The sequence below is a fragment of the Engraulis encrasicolus genome, chromosome 22 (genome assembly GCF_034702125.1).
Source record: "Engraulis encrasicolus isolate BLACKSEA-1 chromosome 22, IST_EnEncr_1.0, whole genome shotgun sequence".
Classification (NCBI taxonomy): Eukaryota; Metazoa; Chordata; class Actinopteri; order Clupeiformes; family Engraulidae; genus Engraulis; species Engraulis encrasicolus.
The window spans coordinates 15,566,142-15,588,928 of NC_085878.1; the positions used below are offsets into that span (position 1 = coordinate 15,566,142).

General features: G+C 43.4%; 1 protein-coding gene across 1 annotated transcript in view; it reads left to right on the forward strand.

The window, feature by feature from the left end:
• LOC134438588 (A disintegrin and metalloproteinase with thrombospondin motifs 7) overlaps positions 1-19,147 on the forward strand; it is a 96,480-nt gene extending 77,333 nt beyond the window's left edge. The window contains exon 24 of the mRNA XM_063188182.1: positions 16,920-19,147. Within this exon, the coding sequence (XP_063044252.1) occupies positions 16,920-17,071 (152 nt within the window). The 3' untranslated portion in view covers positions 17,072-19,147. The remainder of the gene's footprint in view (positions 1-16,919) is intronic.
• The last annotated feature ends 3,640 nt before the right edge of the window (positions 19,148-22,787 follow it).

The following is a 22,787-nucleotide window of genomic DNA, read 5'->3' on the forward strand; positions in this document are numbered from 1 at the left end:
CTGTGGTAGTATTTCACTTTACTCCATCAGATGAGTACCATAACTTACCTGAGAGGCCCTTGGCAATGGACTCTGGACCTGGTGATACCCATGACATACCTAGAAGGCACTTAAGTACAGGTTTTGGGAAGCCACTCTTTCCAACATCACATACAGTTGCATTGTATGTACTCTATTGAACTACTGCAAGGATTTCTTGAAAAACATAAGTCATTCCAAGGAGCATTCACAGCTTTAGTACAGATGTTCCACCAGGTATTAACAGCTACCTGTACAATCCTGTAGGCCCACAGGTGAAGCACACAAAAGTCATACAACTTCGCAATCTCTTGCTTGATACTGGCAGTGGGTCAGCTGGTTCATTATATTGGCTATATTTGGAATATGTGGCACTGGACTTTGGAATCCAGGTTGCCCATTACTATCACCATTGTTTTGTATTTTCATGGGCCTGGTGGACCCAGTAGAATTAATCTAAATTTCAACATATTTTCCACAGAGTGATTTTACTGTGCATAGAACATGTTTTTATCACACAGCTGAGGCAATATGTTTTTATTGGGTAGCTTTATGCAGCAAAATCTCCATTTCTATTCAGGGCTGGACTGAGCAATAAATAGGGCCCGGGCACTTTTGGAATTAAGGGGGCCCCCTCATTATTATTAGTGCTGGATAACTGACTCACTGGTGGGCCCTGCACCCTCATGGGCCCCTATTTTCAGTAATGTAAAAAAAATAAAATGGGGGCCCACGAGGGTGCAGAGCTCACCGGGAAATGCCCGCCATGCCAGATGGCCAGTCCAGTCCTGTTTCTATCCAAGATTTTGACTATCACCATTATTTTCTATTTTCATGGGGCTGGTGGCCCCGGTAGACTTCATCCAAATTTCAACATATTTTACACAGAGTGATGTTACTGTGCATAGAACATTTTTATCACACAGCCGAGACAATATGTTTTTATTGGGTAGCTTTATGCAGCCAAATGTCCATTTCTATTCCAAGATTTTGACTATCACCATTATTTTCTTTTTTCATGGGGCTGGTGGCCCCGGTAGACTTCATCCAAATTTCAAAATATTTTACACAGTGTGTTTTTACTGGGTGTAGAACATTTTTACTATAGGGCCAAGGCGATATCTTTTCATAGGGGGCAACTGATGCACCCTACTGGAGGTCCGCCATTTTTTTCTTTCCCTGGAGCTGCGTCTTGTCATCGCGCAACAAGTATGTATGGAATGACCAACTAAAGTGGAATTAAAGTTAATATGGCAGGAAAAGATGAATAAACCATCCATTTCATTCGGAATAAAGTTTAATTCTGAATAAACTGTGTTTACATGATGTTTTCAAAGCGGAATTAGGTTTGATTTTGAATTAAATGTCCCATGTAACCGATGGTATTTTTACTTAAGATTAAAAATGAACTAATTCTGAGAAGTTTGGTTAGCATTGACTAGCTTGAAATTTACAGTAACATAACTGGTTTCTCACCAGCAGTTCTTACCTTTTTTATTGAGATTAAAAGTCAATCATGTACCACAGAATAACATACTGTATACAACATAGAGCCGGTGTAAAATGGAAGTAGCAGATTCCACCACCATCTGTTTCAGACAGTCGGGGGCTGCCAGGAGTGAAAGTGCTGAAGAATGTGGAGCATTGATATCCCCTTATGTGCAGATCCATTGATCCATTGGCCCTACCAGGGGAGAGAAGGGGGGAATGTTTACTTGCATATTGATTGTGGCACTGCTGTCAGTGGGGGTGTCCTCTGGCCACTATTAGAGATGGCTTAAATAACAACAATTGCCCATGGCAGATATACCGCAAGCTAACAAACTAGCTGACCTTTGCGTAGCTTTTTCGCTTTAATTATACAGATAGATTCCGCACATCGTGCTGTCAGGGGCTTGTGGCCGGAGGGAATGTCGCCCTGGGCGCCAGTCATTGTAGGACTGCCACTGGTAATAACTTTGGTGAAACTAAAAATGCCCTATTACCTAAAGTATTCGCTAACCTGCCTTGACTCACATATGATTCATGAACATAACTGCCATCCCATTCCTAACCCATGACTTTCAATATGATGCTTTTGCAGCTATTAAGTTATAGCTTTAACTCAATCTAGGAAGGTTGTCCACAGGGTTGAGGAGGATGTTTAAAGGGACCATTCCCTCAGAAACGCATTGATGAAGTCACACACTGATGTTAGTCGAGGAGGCCCGGGTCCTATGTTCCCCGCAACCGGGGAACTTAGGACCCTTTTTTCAAAAAAAATGTTAAATGTTCCCCGCTGCTTCAAAGTAGACTGCTGCCGCATGGCAAAGCGCAAGTTGTTGTTGCACCTCTGACAGGTTAGGTTTAGGGATCATTTTGGTCAGGGCACACATTTACAACTCAGAAACATTGCATTACTGGCCGGTTAGGTTTAGGGATGGTTTTGGGAAGGGCACAATTTGAAAACTCGGAAACATGCAATGCGGGGAACATATAGAAACGTTTTTAAGAAAAAGGGTCCTAAGCTCCCCGGTCCCATACAAAGAGAGGGGAACATAAGACCCGGGGAACATAGGTACGCTCCTTATGCACTGGTGTACAGTCATGTTGGAAGGAGAAGGGATATGCTCCAAACTGTTCCCACAATGTTAAGAGCACGAAGTTGTCCAAAATATGTTGGTGTCCTGAAGCATCATGATCCTAACCTGCACCCAATAGAACACCTGGAACTAGGTTAGCAAATACTTTTGGTAATACAGTGCATTTCTTCTTCTCAAAACAAGGATATCTAGTGGAAGTTTTTTACTTATGCCAGTGGATATTGCGAAGATGAACTAGTTTGTGTCTCCAAAACAGAGCAGGGAGGTTCTTAGGATGGGTGGTGGGCCTGAGCTAACATCCACTCACCCTTTGTTTCTTCCCGACATCCGAGGTGCAGACACAAATTGCATCAAAACAAAAACATGTTTGAAATTCTTATAACACAACACACCCATCTTGTTGTTGAAGAGAGAGAGAGAGAGAGAGAGAGAGAGAGAGAGAGAGAGAGAGAGAGAGAGAGAGAGAGAGAGAGAGAGAGAGAGAGAGAGAGAGAGAGAGAGAGAGAGAGAGAGAGAGAGAGACATGAGCAGCTTTATGCAGCTGTCCTAACAACCAGACCAATTTACAGTAACGCAGCCCAGGGCTTTGTTTGGTGGTGAGGATGTTTGCGAGTAGTTTATTTTAGTCCCCTTTTCTCATCTCCTTCTCTTGTAGGAACATGTTTACCTATCCTCCATCCTTTCATGCAGACAGCATGCGGTGCTGTATACAATCATGTCTTCAAAACATACAGTATACAGCCATGCTATTTGTATGTGTTGACTTAACAGACAATGTGATACAACTTGCACAGTACACCAAAGACCATCCGCTATCTACATCTCCTGGTGAAATCCTATTTACGTAGATCAACATTAGGCAGGGTAAATATCCGATATTGAATGGTAAACCACATAACAACCCTTGCGTGCCAAAGTTATTCCACACAATCCTGCACCAGACTTGAACTCACAACCTCTCAGCAACAAATGACTCACCAAGGCTGCCAATCAACAGACGAGACCATGCGCAGCAAAGCTACTTGGCCGTTGTTGCCTAGAAACCACTGTCCTAGGAACCCCCCACAGTCATGCCGTAACTAACTGCTGATATCCCAGCATGTTTTTGGATTTGGGGCTTTGAATAGGTCAAACATTGGGTTACCAAAATAATCAGACCCATCACTCTGGTGCTTAAAGCAGTCCGTAATGTGTAACATTTCAAGTTGCCTATAAACAATTTGAATTTTTGTTGAAAGTGTTGCTTAATTAGTAATCACCTCTATCGCCACATTATGTATTAAGCCCGCATGAGCAATGTTTTTGCCAGTTAAGTCCGCCATTTGAAGCTACAGACATCGAGAGGAGGCAAACAGCTCATCCTTGAGAACGCAACATGGTATGGCAGTCGTGGAAGTAACAGCTTATAGGGAGATAATTGCTTGGATGAATTTGACCTGATATGAAAAGCACATTGTTTAATAAGTTATGCTTACAGCTTTCACAAATGCCTTACTTTGAATTACACTGTCCTCTTTAGATAATCATCAAACTGGTGAACAATTTAGAGTTTGTCGTCATGTTGTGTAGTCTTATGCTATCTGACATAGTAGCTCTGTATAATTTCACAAGAGGTCTCGCTAGATCATATAGAGAGCCGTCATCCTACACATACCTGTAATTACACTGTCGAACCCCCCAAACATCTCTTTTTTTTAAAAGATATTTTTTTACTTTATTTATGACAGGAAACGAGTGGGGAGAGAGAAACGGGGAAGGGCTGGCAAAGGACCCGGGTCGGGAATCGAACCCGGGTCAGCCGCATAGTAGATGAGTGCCCTGGCCACGGCAGGCCCCCCCCAAACATCTCATTCTGAATGCCAGAACATTATTTGACTATTATTGAATTATTTAATAATTTCAAGCTTTTCAATAGTTTAGAAGTGAGCTAGTCCTTATAAGTGACAACATATACTTTAAGTGGTGTCATGCTTGCTTGACAGCCAAGGTCTGGCTTGCTGGCTTTCACCTTAAAGTATTTATTCAATGATGTATAGACTGCCAACATCCTTATAAAGGTCACATTTTGATTGTCGGGGCTCACAATACAACCTACGAAGTTTTGTTGTGGTTGAGGTTAACGTTGAGGTTTTTGAGTCTTTGAACCCTTTATTTCCGAGCTAACAGGCTTTGCAAGTTAACTATAAGGTTACTTTTGAGTTCAGAGAATCCATTATATCTCCCCGTTTAACACTAAAAGTAATTAAAAGGCTTTTTTTTCTCCTATCCCTGGAGCTCCAACCGATTTATTTCACATATTTTATTCTGGTCACATCTTCAAATACACCATCGAGGGCCTCGTCTCGGTGGGTGCAATTACCTCGGCCATGTGCTTTGATTCCAATGGGAAGTGCCATTTGAAGATACTGAGAAACATACGTCCATTGACTCTTAATTAAAATCTGATTAGTCATGACATGAGAAGGGCATACACATACGAGTAAAGTTCTTTCCCCATCAGATAAGAAAATAGATAAATATATGCTGAAGTATGCCAAGATTTAATTGGGTTGAAAGTAGTCATACATTTGTTCTTTCATTTATTCTTTCATACATTCATTCATTCATTGATTTACTTCACATTGTGAACTGGTTATTGCACTAACCATGTACTTTTCTTGTGTATTTGACGATGTGATGTGATCTGTGTAACCAAAATATTGGTACCGGCATATACTGTGCTCAATTCCATTTTATTTTTGCAGCTCAAATACACACACACCTCTTTTTAATTTCACACGACTCAACATTAAAGCACAGTTACAGTACTTGTTTCTAAGACCATGTCCCTGTGGAGCGGCATGCAGTACTTACAACCGCTGCCTCGTAATTACTGATCTTTTGTTCTTGCTCTTGTCCTTTGTGATTCTTCTGAGTTGTTATTATGAAACACAGCTCTGAAATATCCGCTTGACCTACATAGGAAATCCTCATTACATGTACCGTATGTCTGGTAGAGGAAAAACACTGCTTTATAGAGATATGTTAAAACAAAGAAATAAATGTCTGTTTTTGTTACACAGATAGGCATGTTGAGAATAAGAGAAGAAATTGGACTTAATGTTGCTGTTTTTTATTTTATTTCAGTGAAAAGTGTGTTTCACTTTTGATTCGTTTAAGGTGAGCACTGAAACACTGAAATAAAAACCTGCAAAATTAAGTCCACCAATTCGCTGGATTACTTATGATTGCACTTGACCAGCACCTAGAAACTGGCCATCAACAGGAGCTTTATAACTTTGATAGAGATCTTTTACGTATTCTCTTTTACTCCCGCGCCTGCAGCCCTCACTAGAGCCCTTAGTGTACCTTGTCAACACAAGCAACGCACGTCAACTCCATTCAACTGCTGTACAGTAACCGCAACACACGTTCCCGCATTCTACACAGCCACTTAAGCAACACCCCCAACAACCGACAATGCATGTAACAGGCGTTAAGTATCAAAAATGTATAATACACGTTTCATTATGTATCAGTGCAGTGATGCATAGCCTTGCGGCCATATGTGCCAGGATGAGTCGACTATATAAGACCCTTACAGTCTCACACCACATACTGTATGCAACAGCTTTCCAAAAGCGCCAGTAGGGTTTTTAACACAGACTTGAACTTAAAGGTGCACTGTGTAGGATGGTGGTCACAGTAGGTACTGCAACTAGCTGCTCGTTGAAACTGTGCTGCTTATCTTATCTGCTTATCTATTTATTAAGTAATAAACTAATATTTCATAGTATGACCAATACAAAGTACAGTAAGTTCTGCAGCTACAAAAGTCTATATCTGGAAATTCAAAATGGCAGACAATGATGTTGGTGGTAAGTAGTCGTGAAAAAAGGTTAACATTTGTGAATGCGCTGCATAAGTCATCATTCAATTCCATGTTAGAGATAACACTGAATTTAGTTTTAGTTTTTCTTCTTCTTCTCAGGGTTTCCCTGCCAGCCTGCAGCCCTTAACATGGAGAAATTAATTTCAATTGTTAAACATTAGCCCCAAAATATAGAAAAGGTAATTGCAAAAAAAGTCTGATGGGCTGAACAAGAATGTACACATCTTAATTGGTTATCCAAATTCTAGTTTTATATAAGAAGGTGTGTGGGGGGGCACCTGTTTGAGAAGAGGTCATTGAAATTCATGCTTTGCAAAGTCTAATGTGAAGACAAAATTATTAAATCCATTGCTGGTAGGGGAAACTATAAAGCTGTAAGTGCTTTTGTCGTTTCATACAGCAGGCCGACTCGTAGGCCTACACCATGTACAATTGAACTTCTCTTTTTTTTTTTTAAGCCAATTTCAAAACCCTTCTGAACTCTACTCTGAGTTAATATTCCTTCTATATGGTTGAGTTGATAAATCCCCAAGAGAGTTCCTGCCTTGCAGCAGTAGGGTAGGGTAGGGTAGGGTAGGGTAGGTTCTCCTTAGAGAGATGACTGTGCCTCCTGAAGCGTAGTGAAATAGAAGACATGCTCCTGTCATAGAGTCACCTGGGAGATGGCTCACCACCGGCCAAAGTGAGACCCATCAATCATTCTCCAACCCCTTCCCTTATACAATACCACACACACCAATACCTGTATATTCGTGGCATATAGATTTTTATGTCAGTGTTTGCCACCATAAAGAACTAAAATTGACCAACCAAAGGATTCACCACCGACACTGAATGCCATTAATGTGTGACATTTATAAAAATGAAACTAAAAATGTACTCTATGGTCCAAAATGTATCAAGCTGCTGTACATTTGCCTTCTCTCAACAACAGAGAGGGATGTGAAGATTAGCCAGAGCTGGGCATACATCTATTGCAGTAACATTTTTCATAGGGTTAATTTCTCATTTGTAAATGTTATTGAGGAGCATGAAGTTTTAGTTTATGTGTTTTTGCAAATTGTCCCACCATGTGAAAGATAAATCCAGCAAATCAAATCTGTGTTTTGGATCGTCTTCAATGTTTTTAGCGTCCTGTTTTTGTGTCACTCTTGAGCTTGTATCTCATCGAATTTGCCAGAGCTGCATCCCAAATTCATGCAAGTGCTTTAGAGAGCATTGTTGAACTATGGACTGAGTGTATTGGCCCTCTTTTAAGAGTAGAAGACTCGACAGTTGACTTGTGTCTTGGGGTGCAGAAAAAGATATTTATTGTCCTTAGAAAAATAATATGATACAGTTTTATAACCTTAATGATAGTATCTGGACGTGAGCATGCACGCGCAAGCACACACACACACACATACACACACACACACACACACACACACACACACACACACACACACACACACACACACACACACACACACACACACACACACACACACACACACACACACACACACACACACACACACGCACACACACAATATTTATGTAGGAGCTTTAAACTGACGTTTTGTAATGATACTAAATGAAAGTGCCACTGAATCACCTCAGTTCATGGACACCTCGCTGTGAATGCAACAAGAGCCTAGTGATTTGACTCACTCTCAACAGGAGACATACCCACCACCTCCAACCACCAAGGCTAATGCATATTCCATCACCAAATTGCTTCACCCACCAGTTAATGCAAATTAGCATTTCTTTCCCCTGCTTCCATTTCTCATTATAATGACATGAGGGATGGTGGTGTGGGGTGGTGTGGGGTGGGGGGCTGTGAGGAGTGCTAAATATAAATAGGAGTCAGCCGGGCCATTTCCACCCACTTCGTCTCTACAGGAAGGGAGTTAGGCCTGCTGCACAGTGGAGACTAATGACCCCTTCTCTCCCAGGCACACTGACCCTGGTTCAGCTTGTGTCATAAGATGCGCTCCATTTTCTCAGTATGGAATAAATCATGTAAATACAGGAAGTCCCCCCCCTCCCCCACCTCCCGTCTTCTCGTTCTATGGTTCTCCTCCATCTGCCTGTCCCTTTGCCAGTGTTGCACAGTTTCTCATCCATTTGGGTTTTCCCTTCTTTTTTTTCTCTAACTCACATTTTTCTCTCTTCCTCTCTCTCTCCTTCTCCCTCTCTCTGTTGCATTCTCTCTTCATCCCTTTGTTTGTGTGTGTGTGTGAGAGTGAGAGAGAGAGGGAGAGGGAGAGAGTGAGGGAGGAGTCAGGGTAGTTTCCCCAGAGTGGCCCTTCTCCCATGTAATGGAGTCACTGTCAAATCATAAATGAAGTAATACATCATCCCACCACATCACGGCTCCTCAACAGAGCACAGCAGCACGGGTACAGAATAGCGCAGTCTCTGCCGGCACAGTATAGCGCAGGCTCTGCCGGCACAGTGTAGCGCAGGCTCTCCAGGCACAGTACTATAGCACAGGCTCTGCAGGCACAGCATAGCACAGGCTCTGCAGGCAGGGTGGCCTACTGGACCTACAGGCACAGTATAGCCAGATATTCTTTAAGTATAGAGATATGCCAACATAATAGGTTTCTATGGGCACCTAACATGACCAGGTTCCGGTCTGCCTAAAGGGGCGTGTCATAATACTTCTAGCATTGAATAGAACAGTCCTCAGGTCTGCCTAGGCCTGCCTAAAGGGGGATTTCCCCCCCAATAATAGAACCCGGAAACAATGGGCCAATGGAACCTCTCTCTCTCTACTCTCTCTGTTATAGCACAGGCTCTGCAGGCAGGGTGGCCTACTGGATCCATCTGAAGAATCTGACCCTGGCAGTGGCTCAAATGGCTTGGGCGCTGACGGTTTCATTGGAGCCCTGGGGTCGTTTCCCGATCTTCCTCCCCTGTCTCTCTCTCCCATTTCTTTCCTGTCTCCTCTTAAACTGTCCTAGGCAATAATGGAAAAAAGAACAAAAGCCCAAAAAATTAAATTATAAAAAAAATGCACGCTGAAGAATCCAAGAATCCCTTTGTGTCCCAGTATCTTTTCTACCAAAACACTGCATGAGAACAAAGACACAGCACACAGGCGACATCGGTACTGTTCAGTAATCACTGATACTTTACTTGGCCAAATCACTTTGTTTCCTCAAATGCACCACTGTCACACGCACGCGCGCGCGCACACACACACACACACACACACACACACACACACACACACACACACACACACACACACACACACACACACACACACACACACACACACACACACACACACACACACACACACACACACACACACACAAATATTTCCTTTGATGAGCAATGAGTTAAAACGAGCCCGGACTAAAACGGGTGCCACAGACTTTGTTGTTGTGATCAGTCGGCGCTGGGGAGTGTTCGCTGGTCACTAATGAGGCAGGGAAGTAGAGGAGAGGAGAGAGGGGACAGGAGGGGGGAGGGATGAGAGCAGAGGAGAGGAGAGGAGAGAGGGATGGTGAGGACAGGAGGGAGGGAGAGAGGGAGGAAAGGAAGATGGAAAGGACAGGGGGAGAGAAGGCAGGGAGAGGGATGAGAAGACAAGAGAGAAGGAGATGGATGGAGAGGACGGGAGAAGAGGAGAAAGGGATGGAGAGGACAGGAGGCATCCGAGGACAGACCAACCCTGCCATCAGCTTTCATCTGGGGCCAGCCCATACACCCTCACATCACCTCTGCTCACGCCGTGGTCCACCCCCGTAGTAGTGCCGACGTCATAGTGTTTTGATCATGAGAAAAGATGTCCATGTTGTAATTGTGTGGGATGGAGTTGGGCTTGGGCTTGGGGTGGCATGATCAACATTGGTATTCCATGACGGTTAGGGCCCTCCGCCATTGCTGCTGTGGATGCCGTGCTTCATCCTGTGATAGGGCTGAAGTCATGGACAGATAACCCATCTTTGTACCCCATCCAGCTATTCCAGCCTGATTGGTGGGGAATTTTAATCAGTGCTCCTGCTGTGACCTGAATGAATAATGCACTACATACATACTATTTCAGTTCATGGGCTTAGATCATGGACTGATTGCTGTGATGAAGGCTAATGGGACTCCTTTCCATAATGACAGAGAGAGTGAGTCTACCTTGTCCCATAGGTACATTTTAGTTTCGCATCATATTACAAGGTGTAGATGTCAAAAAGACACTGTCTTTCATCGCCCCCATCATGTTTTAGCTTGAAGGGTCAGCTTTTCTGAAAGAGCTTCACTGCATATCAAAATGAACTCTGCTCATCCATAACCTTGTATAACCCTGTGCGCACATTAATTATTCCTGCATATTCTGTACCCCCACCCCTATTTCAATATTGCTGCCCTTTGTTTTATTTTTAACCACACACAACTACTGATGTGTTCACATGCAAGTCCTTTTTGTAAGTCGCTTTGGATAAAAATGTGTGCTAAATGTAATTCAATTTAATGTAACATTTCACATATATGTACAGACGTAATACAGTAGAGTAGTAGATATGCCTACATTAATCCTAAAGGAAATTAAGGAGTCCAGCATACCGTATACACAACGCACATTGCACATATTCTGCATATCCCATCAGCAAAGTTTACACATCACACATTTACATGTCTACTGTATATGTACAGTAGCCTACATTCACTTAACTGTCAACATACTTGAGCTGGAAATAATAGCCATAAGTGGTGTAATAAAAAAATGCCACCCACCATCCCACCCTATTCAAAAACCAGAGGCACATTTGGGCAATAAGCAGTCTCTTGAGCCATTGACTTTCTGATTGGAAAAAACGTATGGCCTGTCCCATATAGACATCTTCCCTAAATAAACTCAGGGTCTGTTGACTCATGGGGGAAAATAAACGCTGAGCTATTCTTTTCAGTTTTACAGTATAGAAGAAAGGGGTCAACAGAACAGGCAGTACATCATAATAGAATACAGAGAAGATGGTAACGGTCGTAAAATAAAATAATCTCTCCTTTCCTTTTCCTTCCTCCCTCTCTCTCTCTCTCTCTCTCTCTCTCTCTCTCTCTCTCTCTCTCTCTCTCTCTCTCTGTCCCTCTTCAGTTGTAACTCAATCAGCTTCTTATTTGGCTTTGTACAGTGTGTTTATGTGCATGTCTTTCTGCGCTTGTGTGTCCGTGAGAGTATACTGTATGAGCTTGTATATTCGGGTGGGCTCTGGGGACAGTGGCTCTTGTACAGTTACTCCGTCACAGCTGTGACCCTCCTGAACCTGCTTCCAGCTGATGTCATTTTAACCACTAGCTGCTGGAAACATGGGAAAGCACTGCTGCTCTGTGGGCCTCTGTCTTTCAGCCTGCCTGCCCGCCTTTATGCCTTTATTATCATAGGACACTGAGAGAGAGAGTGACAGGAAATTAGTGGAAGAGCGAGAGATGAGGAAGGGTTGTGAAAATGACCTTTGGTCAGAATCGAAACCAGGTCCCCAGAAATATGCCATGGCAACTGAGTCCACTGAGCCATGGTTCCCAAACTTTTTCCCCTGCGTGCCCTGGTACATTTTAATGTGGTTCGCGCAACCCCCAAGCGAATTTATGGTGTGCTGATGGCCACGCAAGCATGGATTTACTGCGGATTCACTGCACATTATGCACAGTCGTTTTGGGGAATCCTCTTTTCCAATAGTTAAACTGCACTTCAGATGGACGCTTCCAGCATACAATTCACCATGCAATTAAAAACAAATTAATATTCGTCAATGCTAGATATAAAACACACATATCCACCATTGCTCTATTCAGCTCGCGCACCCCCTAATGGCAGGCCACGCACCCCCAGGGGTGCACGCACACCGGTTTGGGAAACCCTGACTGAGCCATGGCACCCCTTTGCCTTCCCCCCTTTACAGTAAGGAGTAATTCATACCAGAGCGGGGAAGCGGAGCGGGACGGAAGCCATTTTTACCAGCGGTGGCGAAAAAACATGGAAACAGATCTCTCCTTCCACACCAAGCGGTGGTAGTGGAAGGCTGGTAGCGGCGCGGGAGATTGGCTCCGCTCCGCGCTGCATTGGGAAAATAGAACTCGAGCAGATTTTGGACGGCAGCGGCCTGCGGTGCCCCATTCAAAGGGATGGCAAAGTAGCGAACTAGCTTTGGCTCTGGGGGGATTTTGAACAGGACTGGCCGTGCACGCCGACGCTGTCGGTGTGAAAGGCCAAGTAGAACACACCGGCCCAAACTAGGCAAAAAGACCCCTGTCGTCTCGCTGCCGTTCCGCCACGCTCTAGTATGAATCTGGCCTAAATGGAGCCTCTTTGTCAGGTTGCTGATATGGATGTGTGGGCTAGGATCTGTGCCTACTCTGCTGCCATGCAGGGGCGGACAGCCAGGTCGTGATTAATGAACTCCAACATGGCCACACTACTCACACACCTACACTACTGTCAGGGGAACTGTTAAGATTGACAGAATCATATGGTGTTGTGTAACCCTCCTCTTGTGTTCAGGCCTGTTTTAGATTTTAAAGGTGTAAAACAACTACTTCATTTTAATGTATTACATCAAGGCTTTTTGACAAGCTCTAGTACATGTGAATAACAGCATATAGTCCCTTGAGTCCATATAGTCCTTTGAGTCCATCATTTGAGTCCACATGCCAAGGTTTGGCCTGCAAGGGTATTTACAAGAAAAAAGAAAACATGAAGTGCCATAGTAATAAAAAAAGCACTCAGCTAAGAAGAAAGAGGAAAAGAGAGAGAAAAAAACACACACACATCACATACACGTATGTAAACTCACTGAAGGTGAGTTTGACTGTTACAAGAAATGTTAAGTTGCCTATTCTTAACAGAGGGACTCAAATTGCCCGTTGGCAGTTTATTGTGGTCAAGTTAGTAGCCTGTAATTATTCCTGCTCTTGCTGCTATTGCCTAGCAACATGGCTGAAACAGTGCAGTGGTCCGGACTCCCCATACATCAGCAGGGATGGAGCCAGGAGTCCCTATCACCCTGTACCAGGAGCTCAGCTCAGAGCTGTGACGCTTCTCACATGTTTTTCAAAACCCTTTCTTCTGAGTTATTTAACCTTGAAGTGCTCAGAGGTCACACGTGTAATAGCACTTACTTGTTCTCTCTGCCTTGACAAGCTCTGCCATTTGTTCAAAGTGTGCCTTGTTTACCGATCTGAGGTAAACTTTGCCCCGCAAGAGCAGCGGCTTGGTGTCTGTTTTGAAAAGTTCAAGCTCCACCGTCGGAAACATCTGCTTAGTAAGAGCAGTTGGTGTGGGAATAGAAGACCTTGTCTGGCAGATGTTAATCTGTGCCGTAGCTGTCAGTCTTTGGTTACTGAAACTAAGCAGCTTATTTTTGTATATTCAGCCGCGGCCAGAAACAATTGGTATGCTATAACCCCTTACTCAAATGAGGGTTCACCTGAAAGGCAAGTATACTATATAGATAAGAAATGATGAGTAGAATTCCTCACCAATCCTAACAATGTCTTGGTGAATGACACATCCTGCATCGAGATTGACTTTTCACATTTCAGTGTATATATACATAACATCTGATCCTTGAAATATTAACCTCCAATGTAATCCCCAAAATGCCTCAAGTCTGTTTGGTTTGGTCCATGCAATTCACAATGCACCTCTATTAGCACTGATATCCTCTGTCATCCTGGGGTTTGTGACACATTACATCAATATTAAACGGGCTGGAAGGGATTTTCTCCCCCTTTGCAGACTAACAAAAAGCACAAGAGTGCAAGGGAGGCTTCAGACTGGGCCCACTGACTCCATCCCAGGGTTCAGCTGAGGTCTCCCCTTCGGAAGCCAGCTGGAGGGGAAGAGAGGGTCTGCTGCTTCCATACGGGTGTGTGAAACTGGCCTTAGGTCAGAGGAACTCCTCATTTGGACAGAGGGACTGCTTTGGCAGCCCACTTCTCTGTTACAGTGCTGAGCCTGGACAGCAGTGGTGTAACCAATGAAGGATGCGAGAGTTGCTCCAGCTCTGCATGCATCGTGTGTGTGTGCGAGCGTGCGTGCGTGCTTGCTTCCATCCGTGCATGCGTGCATGCATGCACGCTTGCGTCCGTGCCTGCGTGCGTGCATGCGCGTGTGTGCATGCCTTCGTGCATGTGTGTACAGTTGCCATTCTTTACAGTTTTGCAAAGTTCTCTGGCAAGCGATGAGAAATTCCCATGACAACATCACATGCTTTAGGTTTAGGAATCAAAAAGCTCATGGTCAGGGGGGAACACAATAGATCTCAGAGCACTCAAGCTCATGTTCCATTGTTCACTCGATATCTTGTCTTTCTTGTCTTCCACTCCATACCATGTCTTCTGGAGATACCATGCTGTGTTTTCCCAGCGCTGGCGTCCCTCACTGGAGATTTATTCATCCTCCATGGCTTTCTCATTTTTCTATCGATGTTAACCCCAAGTGCACATTCCATTACATTTTCTCTTTGTGCTTTTTCCCAACATACCTAAGAAAAAATATGGAACAGGAACAATTTCTCAATTTCTTGAAGTATTTCATACATCCTTGGACAAACGTCCACTTTGTCCTGATTTCACCTCGTTCAGGTTTAATTACTTGACTATGGTTAAGTTGGCCTACATTTTGTATGTACATACTTCACTTAAGGAAGGCTTTCATATCATACTTTCAAGTTACGTTCACTTGGATTTCATGCTACATTCATTGGCTGACAGATCAAAAGATGCTAGCGTATTAATATTCAGTGTCTTCATTATCTACTCAAAACGCTGCATAATTCAATTATGCAAGGATTTGTATTTGCCATCCGCATAGAAATACTGTACTGTGAAAATATAAACTGAAATTTGAGTTGTTTGAGATGTGCCTGCACATCTCCCACCTGTGAGGCAACAAAAGCCAATTGCTTGCTGAGCTGTGCTCTCATTTATCCAATCATCTTGCCGCATCGACACATAAGCTTTTATGATAGCTCAAACCTAAACAGTATGCCTTCGGAATATCTGCTGCCGATCGGTGGCAGATGACATGTGCGACTCACATCGGGTAGCTACTCACATGGGGTTGCTACTCACATGGGGTTGCTACAGAGTCCGTTTGATCCTGCAGGCCACGAAACAGAATGTGTTGTCGTGAAGTGCAGCACATCCGCAGTTCAAAATTAGAGTAATTTGCTTTCCTTTAAACGGCCAATCCTAGAGAGTCTGTACTCGATACTCTGGTTTTCAATGAAATTCCAACCATATGGTTTGTGTATCGCTCAGTCGTCCCCTTTCTGTTTTTCCCATTCATTCTAAGATGCCCATGGTCTTACTAAACTGAAAATTGCTGCCCCAAGGTGTTGCCAAGATGGCCGTGGAGTGAAATAACTTATGGGGAAATGACTTTGGTACCATGCACTAGCTTTCAGTGCACTGACACAAGTGTGCGATATGAGACAGATTCTGGTTTTAGGAGAGCACGGACTGTATATGTGGGGGAAGCATTGACAAAATGTGTGGGAGAACATTGTCTATGTGTGTTGGACGACACGGTCTATCTGTGGCAGGCAGGGAGAAGGCTCTGAATGCACAGTCAATATTATGACTGTGGGAGAGCATAGGCAATTTCAGCCAATTACTTTGGTTTTATGTCGAGAAACATTTACACAATAGTACATCAAAAGGGTTTTCTAGTGTATCCAGCGTGTGCATGCTTTGTATAATCAGTGGTATTGTTATTCACAAATGCATGGTGCATTTGCATCATGAGTTGTTTGCGTGTCAATTTAAACCACATGAAGTGTAAACACGTATTTCCATCCCCAAACAAAGCATGTCATTTTCTCCCTCTTCACATTACAATGTGCAGACAGTATTCACAGCTGAATTGTCTCTCGACTGCTCTTGGATGGTCACCCTTTTGTGTCTGCATGTTGAATTGGCCAAGAGGAAAATTGTGTGTGGCCTTAGTGCTCAACTGGCTTTTCCTATTTCTTTTGGCTGGAATTGCAGACTCAAGTCACAGTCACACACAACACAATAGATTTTTTCCTGTGAGACATTAATACATAGGCTACTGTAGCTAGAAGCACAACAGCATAGTCCATGTAAACCCCCATACAGTGCACAACAATACTGAGTACACCTATTAAAAAGAAAACAATTGAACAATATTTCAGTTTCCAAAATGTGCAGAGAATAAGTTTAATGCAACGTCTGAAGCTTACCACAGAAAAATAGGTTTAATTATGTAACATAAACTGCATCTGCTTCCTTTTTTGTGAAATTATGGTGAGTACGGTAAAAGTGAGTTCACCTCAAACTGATGCCCAGTTTGTCTCGTGTATGTTTGAATGGTTCAGATCAGGTGTCATACTTGAACACTGAACTTATTAAAAACTTTCTGGTAAAAGATGTAAATCTTTCTCTCTGTCTGTCTCTCTCTCTCTCTCTCCCTCCCTCTTCTCTCTCCACAGCTCAGGTGTGCGTGCGTGACCGCCTCACCTTCCGCTTCTGCCAGTCCCTGAGGTGGCTGGGCCGCTGCAGCCTGGCCACGGTGCGTGCTCAGTGCTGCAAGACCTGCGCCCAGTGGACGCAGAGCACGGACAAAATTACCCACCGCCGCTGAGTGAATGACAAAGACACATACCGAGGATGCATCACATGGCGGGAAATGTATGAACAGCTGTCCATTCAGTGGACATGTTTCAACCCAAACACCATGCTGACAGCAGGACTTTTTGCAAGCAGACATTCAGTGAGACGCCCACATACAAGTACAGATAATCTTCACCGAAACGAGAAAAACATTCAAACGTTTGAACAGACAGACATACAGCACCAGCACACAGATGCACTCTCGGGAAAGCAGCAGTAGCTGTGAAGAGGAGGCAGGAAGGATAGAGTGAGAAGGCAAAGCATTTATCTGCTATTGTGGGCCGAGTGCTGATGTTGACGATCAGGACCCCGTGGAGGGCCTCTGGGAGCCCATTCTGTATACTGTATCACCCCCGCGCCCACACACCCCAGTTGCACTCACAAAAGAGAGGTGCCTTTTAGATTCAACCAGACATCTCAAAGAATAGCAACAAAGAGGATGTATGTATTATTGAAACTGCTGGGCAGTGGGGGAAAGAAAACATCGGTGCTCTGGAATTATTTTTACTGCCTTCCCTTTGGACAGGACAGTAGCATTGTGACTGCCGTCACATTTTGTGGTGCATTGAAGACCTCTTCACTACACTCGGAAGCCTCTATCAATTTGTGCAAGTTTTTTGAAAAAATAGTTGTAGAGAACTTTTTTAAAAGGTATTCTTTGAAAACACTTTTTAAGTGCTCTTTTGGTCTGGCAGCAGTAAACAACATGTGGTCTGGTTTACTGCAGTTATGGCATTAACGTGACAAGTGGCCTAATTTAACATGCCGTGATACATGGTAAATACAGGAGTACTATGTATGTGCAGCCCTTAACAATGCTTTCCTTGGATTGCAGCTGATGCCTACATCAAAGTGGGAGACAAAAAACAGCAATGGCAAAATAGCAACAACAAGTAAAAATACTCAAGATATTTTGAGAATTGGTGCTTCAAACAAGAGCAGGTGCTAAAGCTCAGTCAGGTGTTGGCTGGCCAGTGCCTTTTTTATACTTGAATGTTGTTTTGTTGCTTTGTAAGTTTAATGTATAACATTAGATCATAGCAATAGCATTGTGTACACTCATACTGTACACATAACTAAAAGTAAATGGGACTGTGTAAATGATGTTACTCATGTGATAACTTGTTTTGCTCATGTTATTTTTAGTATAATGTTTTTGGTCATTGTTTTTTGTTGTCATTTTAACACAACAGTTAAGTTGTGCACAGATTTCTGGTATTAATTTTAACCCCTGCTAAAAAGTGTAGAAAATCTTTTAATTCCCAAATTGTGTAATATTTCTTGTATGGAGACTTTGCATTCAATGTTTCGTTATTCCCTCTTAGCTGCAGTCATATGCTGATGTGATTTGCATACAGAATTGATTTCTTTACGTAAATTTAACATAAACCAATAAAAATGTTTTTTATTACCTACAAAGTAGTTATGCAATACTATGTCAGAAACATGATTTTCTATTCTGCTTATCCAGATCTCATGAGCACAATAGGCTACCTCACCTCTACCCATCTACATTTTCATGAGACAAAAGGCTAATCTGTTGCAATCATGCAAGGCTGGGGAGTGAAGTGAGCGTGGGTGGTCTACATAGATCAGTGTTTCCCTCAGAGAAAAACCTATTCACCGTTGTTTTGCTTTACCACCAATTAATGTAATTATGCAGGCTAAATTGAACAAGGCGGAAATCGAATACCCATTTCCACTTGTTATTAACGGTGTAAAGTGGCGAGTGTGGAGGAAAGTGGTGTGTTACCGTAAAATAGACCAACACATAAAATTACAGTACACAGTTCAATTCATCCGCACAGTTTGGGAAATGGCCATGGGGACATAATAGAAATGGTGCAGTGTACTATCCATTTGTTCTGCACTGAAGCACATGTAGCTCCTTCAGGGCTTGGTGTACAAGACAAGCAAGTGGCTCAGATAATGGCACAGGCAAGACACCAACCCCAAGAGAGCGCATATTATGCAATCAAGTGGATGGAACACGTGCCCAGCCCCAGCCCCAGCCGCAAGACAGCCACAGTTTGATGAGGGAAGATAAGCTAAGCCTTAATGTAATTACACCACACCACCACAAACAAAATGTGCAATTATGAGAATTTATTGTTTTGTTGTTTTTTTTCCCTAGATGTTGTCCTCATGTGTTCCGAAATGGTCAATCATGTTCTGTTCATGGCTGTTGTTCATAGACGATGCAACTTAATCTGATCAAATACTTCAATAATGAAGCCAGATGAGGGGAAACAGGGTTGGGTCTCTTATTATTTTTAGCAGCACTGTCATGATGATGATGATGATGATTTCTCTTCCATGGAATTGGCCTCGGCCCTGACCAAGAGTGGCAGCAAAAGTTCAAGGAGTTGTGTAGGCCTATGCTAATGTCCATTAAAGACTAGGAATCAGTGTGTTTGTACATACATAAGGGGTTTTTGAACGCCATCATGATAATTAAGCATGATTATGATAATTATGATGCTGGCTGCCATTTGTAAGTGATTTAATTTTCTGCAAACGTAATTATGTATTTTCAGATGTTTGCCATGTCCATTTTCCTACTTTATTTTTTCACTGTGGGGAATCTAAAAGTTATCTGAGGAGCTCAAGGATTCTCAGAGAACCTTTAGGGGTTCCCCTACAATGGCTAACTGAAGAGTCCTTGAAGAACCTTTGGGTTCTTACGGAAGGTCCTCTGAGGAACCTCCAAGAAAACCTCAGGGTTCTTCCAAGAACTAACTTGTCACATTTTACTTGCCAGGGCCGCTGACACCTTTGGTCGGGCCCAGGACAAAGTTCTCTGAAAGGGCCCCCTCTCGCAATACATACAATGTAATGAGAACCCAATTCTGGGCCCCTCTTCTTCCTGGGCCCAGGACACCTGACCCCTTTGTCCTCTCTTGTCGGCTTTACTGCTTATCACTATTTAGAGAACTTTTTCATGGTCTCTGTTTACCCCACAATAGTAAACCGAAGCTTCTTTGGAGAACTTTCAATGTTTAACGTGGACTCCTTTATCTGGATGCACTCAAATAGCAGAATAATCTTACATCATACAACACCAATGTCTCCCATTTCAGTATTTTTGAAGATGGCTTTAAAGTAAAGTGAAACTCAAAGGTTTTCAAGGCCCAATCAAAGATCGACTACTTACAACTTCTTTGACTAACGTGACCTGGGTGAATGTGAATCTTCACAGACCTGTGCAAACATTTATTTTCGTGTTTTGTGCAATTAAGCTTTTCCCCGCGCCTCTGTATGCATGTGTCCTATTCTGTTATATTGAAGAAGGAAGCACAAGAGCCAAGGGAGTCAAGGCAGACTTCTGAGCCACAGTTCCCGTCCTGACCCTCTTATTAACATTTCTCAGTGCTCAGAAATGTTACTCAGAAAACCTTAAGTCATGAGGACATGGTTTGTTGTGCATTGGTGTTCAACGGTGCATCTCAGCTCTTACGAATCTTGGCCCTGTCCATAACATTATTTTTTCATCTTGCCAATGTGATTATCAAACCAAAACACAATGCTGTGCAAAGACAGTCTCATGACTGGTAGATATATTTAGGCCTAAACAATTCCAAAGACCCCATGCCCCTGTGGGATTTTGGGTGTTTTTTTTGTCTGTTTTGCATCTTTGCCCCTGTCTCTGCTAGACTGTCAGTCTATGCGGGCAAAATAGAGCAACCATGTTTGGTATTCTACAACACCAGTCACTAAAAAGTTTGGAGATTCGAGAATGTGCATGGTTTTCATACTGCATGGTCCCTAAGGTCAAAGAATGATTTCTGCTCCTCCAGTAAAAATGGTGCTTTACCATCATTGATGCATTCAACAGACATACTATACTACAAGTTTGTACTAGGTTTTTTTTTTCTTTAAACAGATGTTTATCCATTTGCGCCCTTGAGATGTGACTTGGGGTGGAAGTTGTAGATCTTACGCAGCACATATTGCACACTGACTCATCAGTCAACCGCTGTAGTCCTGGAAGACCTTCCTGCACAGTAGCCCATTACCCTGATGCTTTACCTCCAACGCAGACAGATCCTCTTGATTCAGATATGCTGAAAAGGCATGTGAAGTGAAAGCAAAAGCCCATATGGGAAACTCCGACTCCCATTGCCATCGTGACACAGCACTACACAGCACACAAGTGCACACACTGCACACAACAAAATTGTATTTATGCCTCACCCGTGCAAGGAGGCAGCCCCCAATGGTGCATGAAAGGGAGCAGTGCAGCAGCACGGTACCATGCTCAGGGTACCTCAGTCGTGGAGAAGGAGGATGGGGGAGAGCACTGGTTAACTACTCCCTCCACCAACCCGCCGGGTTGGGTGTCGAACTGGCAATCTTTGGGCTACAAGTCTGATGCCCTAACCACTTACTCATGACTGCCCAAATGTGTAATTGCACCCCAGCTTTAGAGTCCTGGGAGATGCCAGTTGGAGACATTTCTGCTCAGTTTCTAACAATGCCCCCAGGTCAGACATCCAAAGAGCCTTTAAGTTCTCCACAATTATAAGTCACACCCACCGACAGTGTCTGGTAGAAAAACACCGCCCCCTGGAGGTCATGTAAAATATCACATGCAGGCATGAAGATACAGTACCATGAAACTATCAGTAGGCCTACAGGTACAGGTAGTAGATGTATAACGTTCATTATGTCTAACTGTTTTAATAACGCTTAGGTTTATATTTTACTTCAGACTTGTAAAAGTTTTCTATCTTTTACCTGACATGTTTTGACGGTATAGCTTCCATCTTCATCAGAGGGTCACATAGATGTTGATGTGTGACGTGCTCTAAAATTAGTTGATGTTGTTCCCACACCTGGACCACCATCCTAAGAGGACAACTCTAACAGCAGGAGGTGTGACCAATCTGTCATAATTGACAGGGATGTCACATCTCCACGACAACATCAGCTGATTTTTAAGCACCTCACACATCAACATCCATGTTACCCCCGATGAAGACGGAAGACACAGTACACAATATGTCAATCAATTGTATAATAGAACTTCCTATAGGCCTACCTACCTCGGAGAAGGCATCACCAGAAGCATGCAGGTTCCAGTTTAGTTGTCTTGGCAATTGTCTCATCCTTCAGCCCAAATGCAAGTGTAGTTTCGAAAGGTTGCTCTCTCTCCCTCCACTCAGACTGTGAGCCGTCACTGCATCCTGACATGACCTGTCAGTCAGGAGTCAGGACCCACAGGGGAGAGAGAGAGAGAGAGAGAGAGAGAGAGAGAGAGAGAGAGAGAGAGAGAGAGAGAGAGAGAGAGATGCCTGGGCCGGGGGATGTAGTATCCAGTGAGGCTCTGGCTGACTGACAACATGTTTGCTCTGCTGTCGAGGGAACCAGTCATCCGTCATGCTGTATGTCAGTCATGCCTTGTGTGGTGTGGTTTGTGGTGCAGGACAGCTACCTTAACACTACACTACGTGTCTCCTGGGTCCACTACATTTACACTATTGGTGTTGGGTTGTGACATTGCTGTCTGAGTACAGAGTCATGGCTGTCTGAGTAGTTCCCCCGCAACTTGAAGGTCACAGGACTTGATAATTAGGTAATTAGCAGTGTTTGCTGAGAGCTCTGATTTGATCCATAATTAGCGAGCTAAGTGGCTGGGAGGAAGGTGCTTTCATTCATCACTGTGTCCTCAGTTTTTTAATACAAAG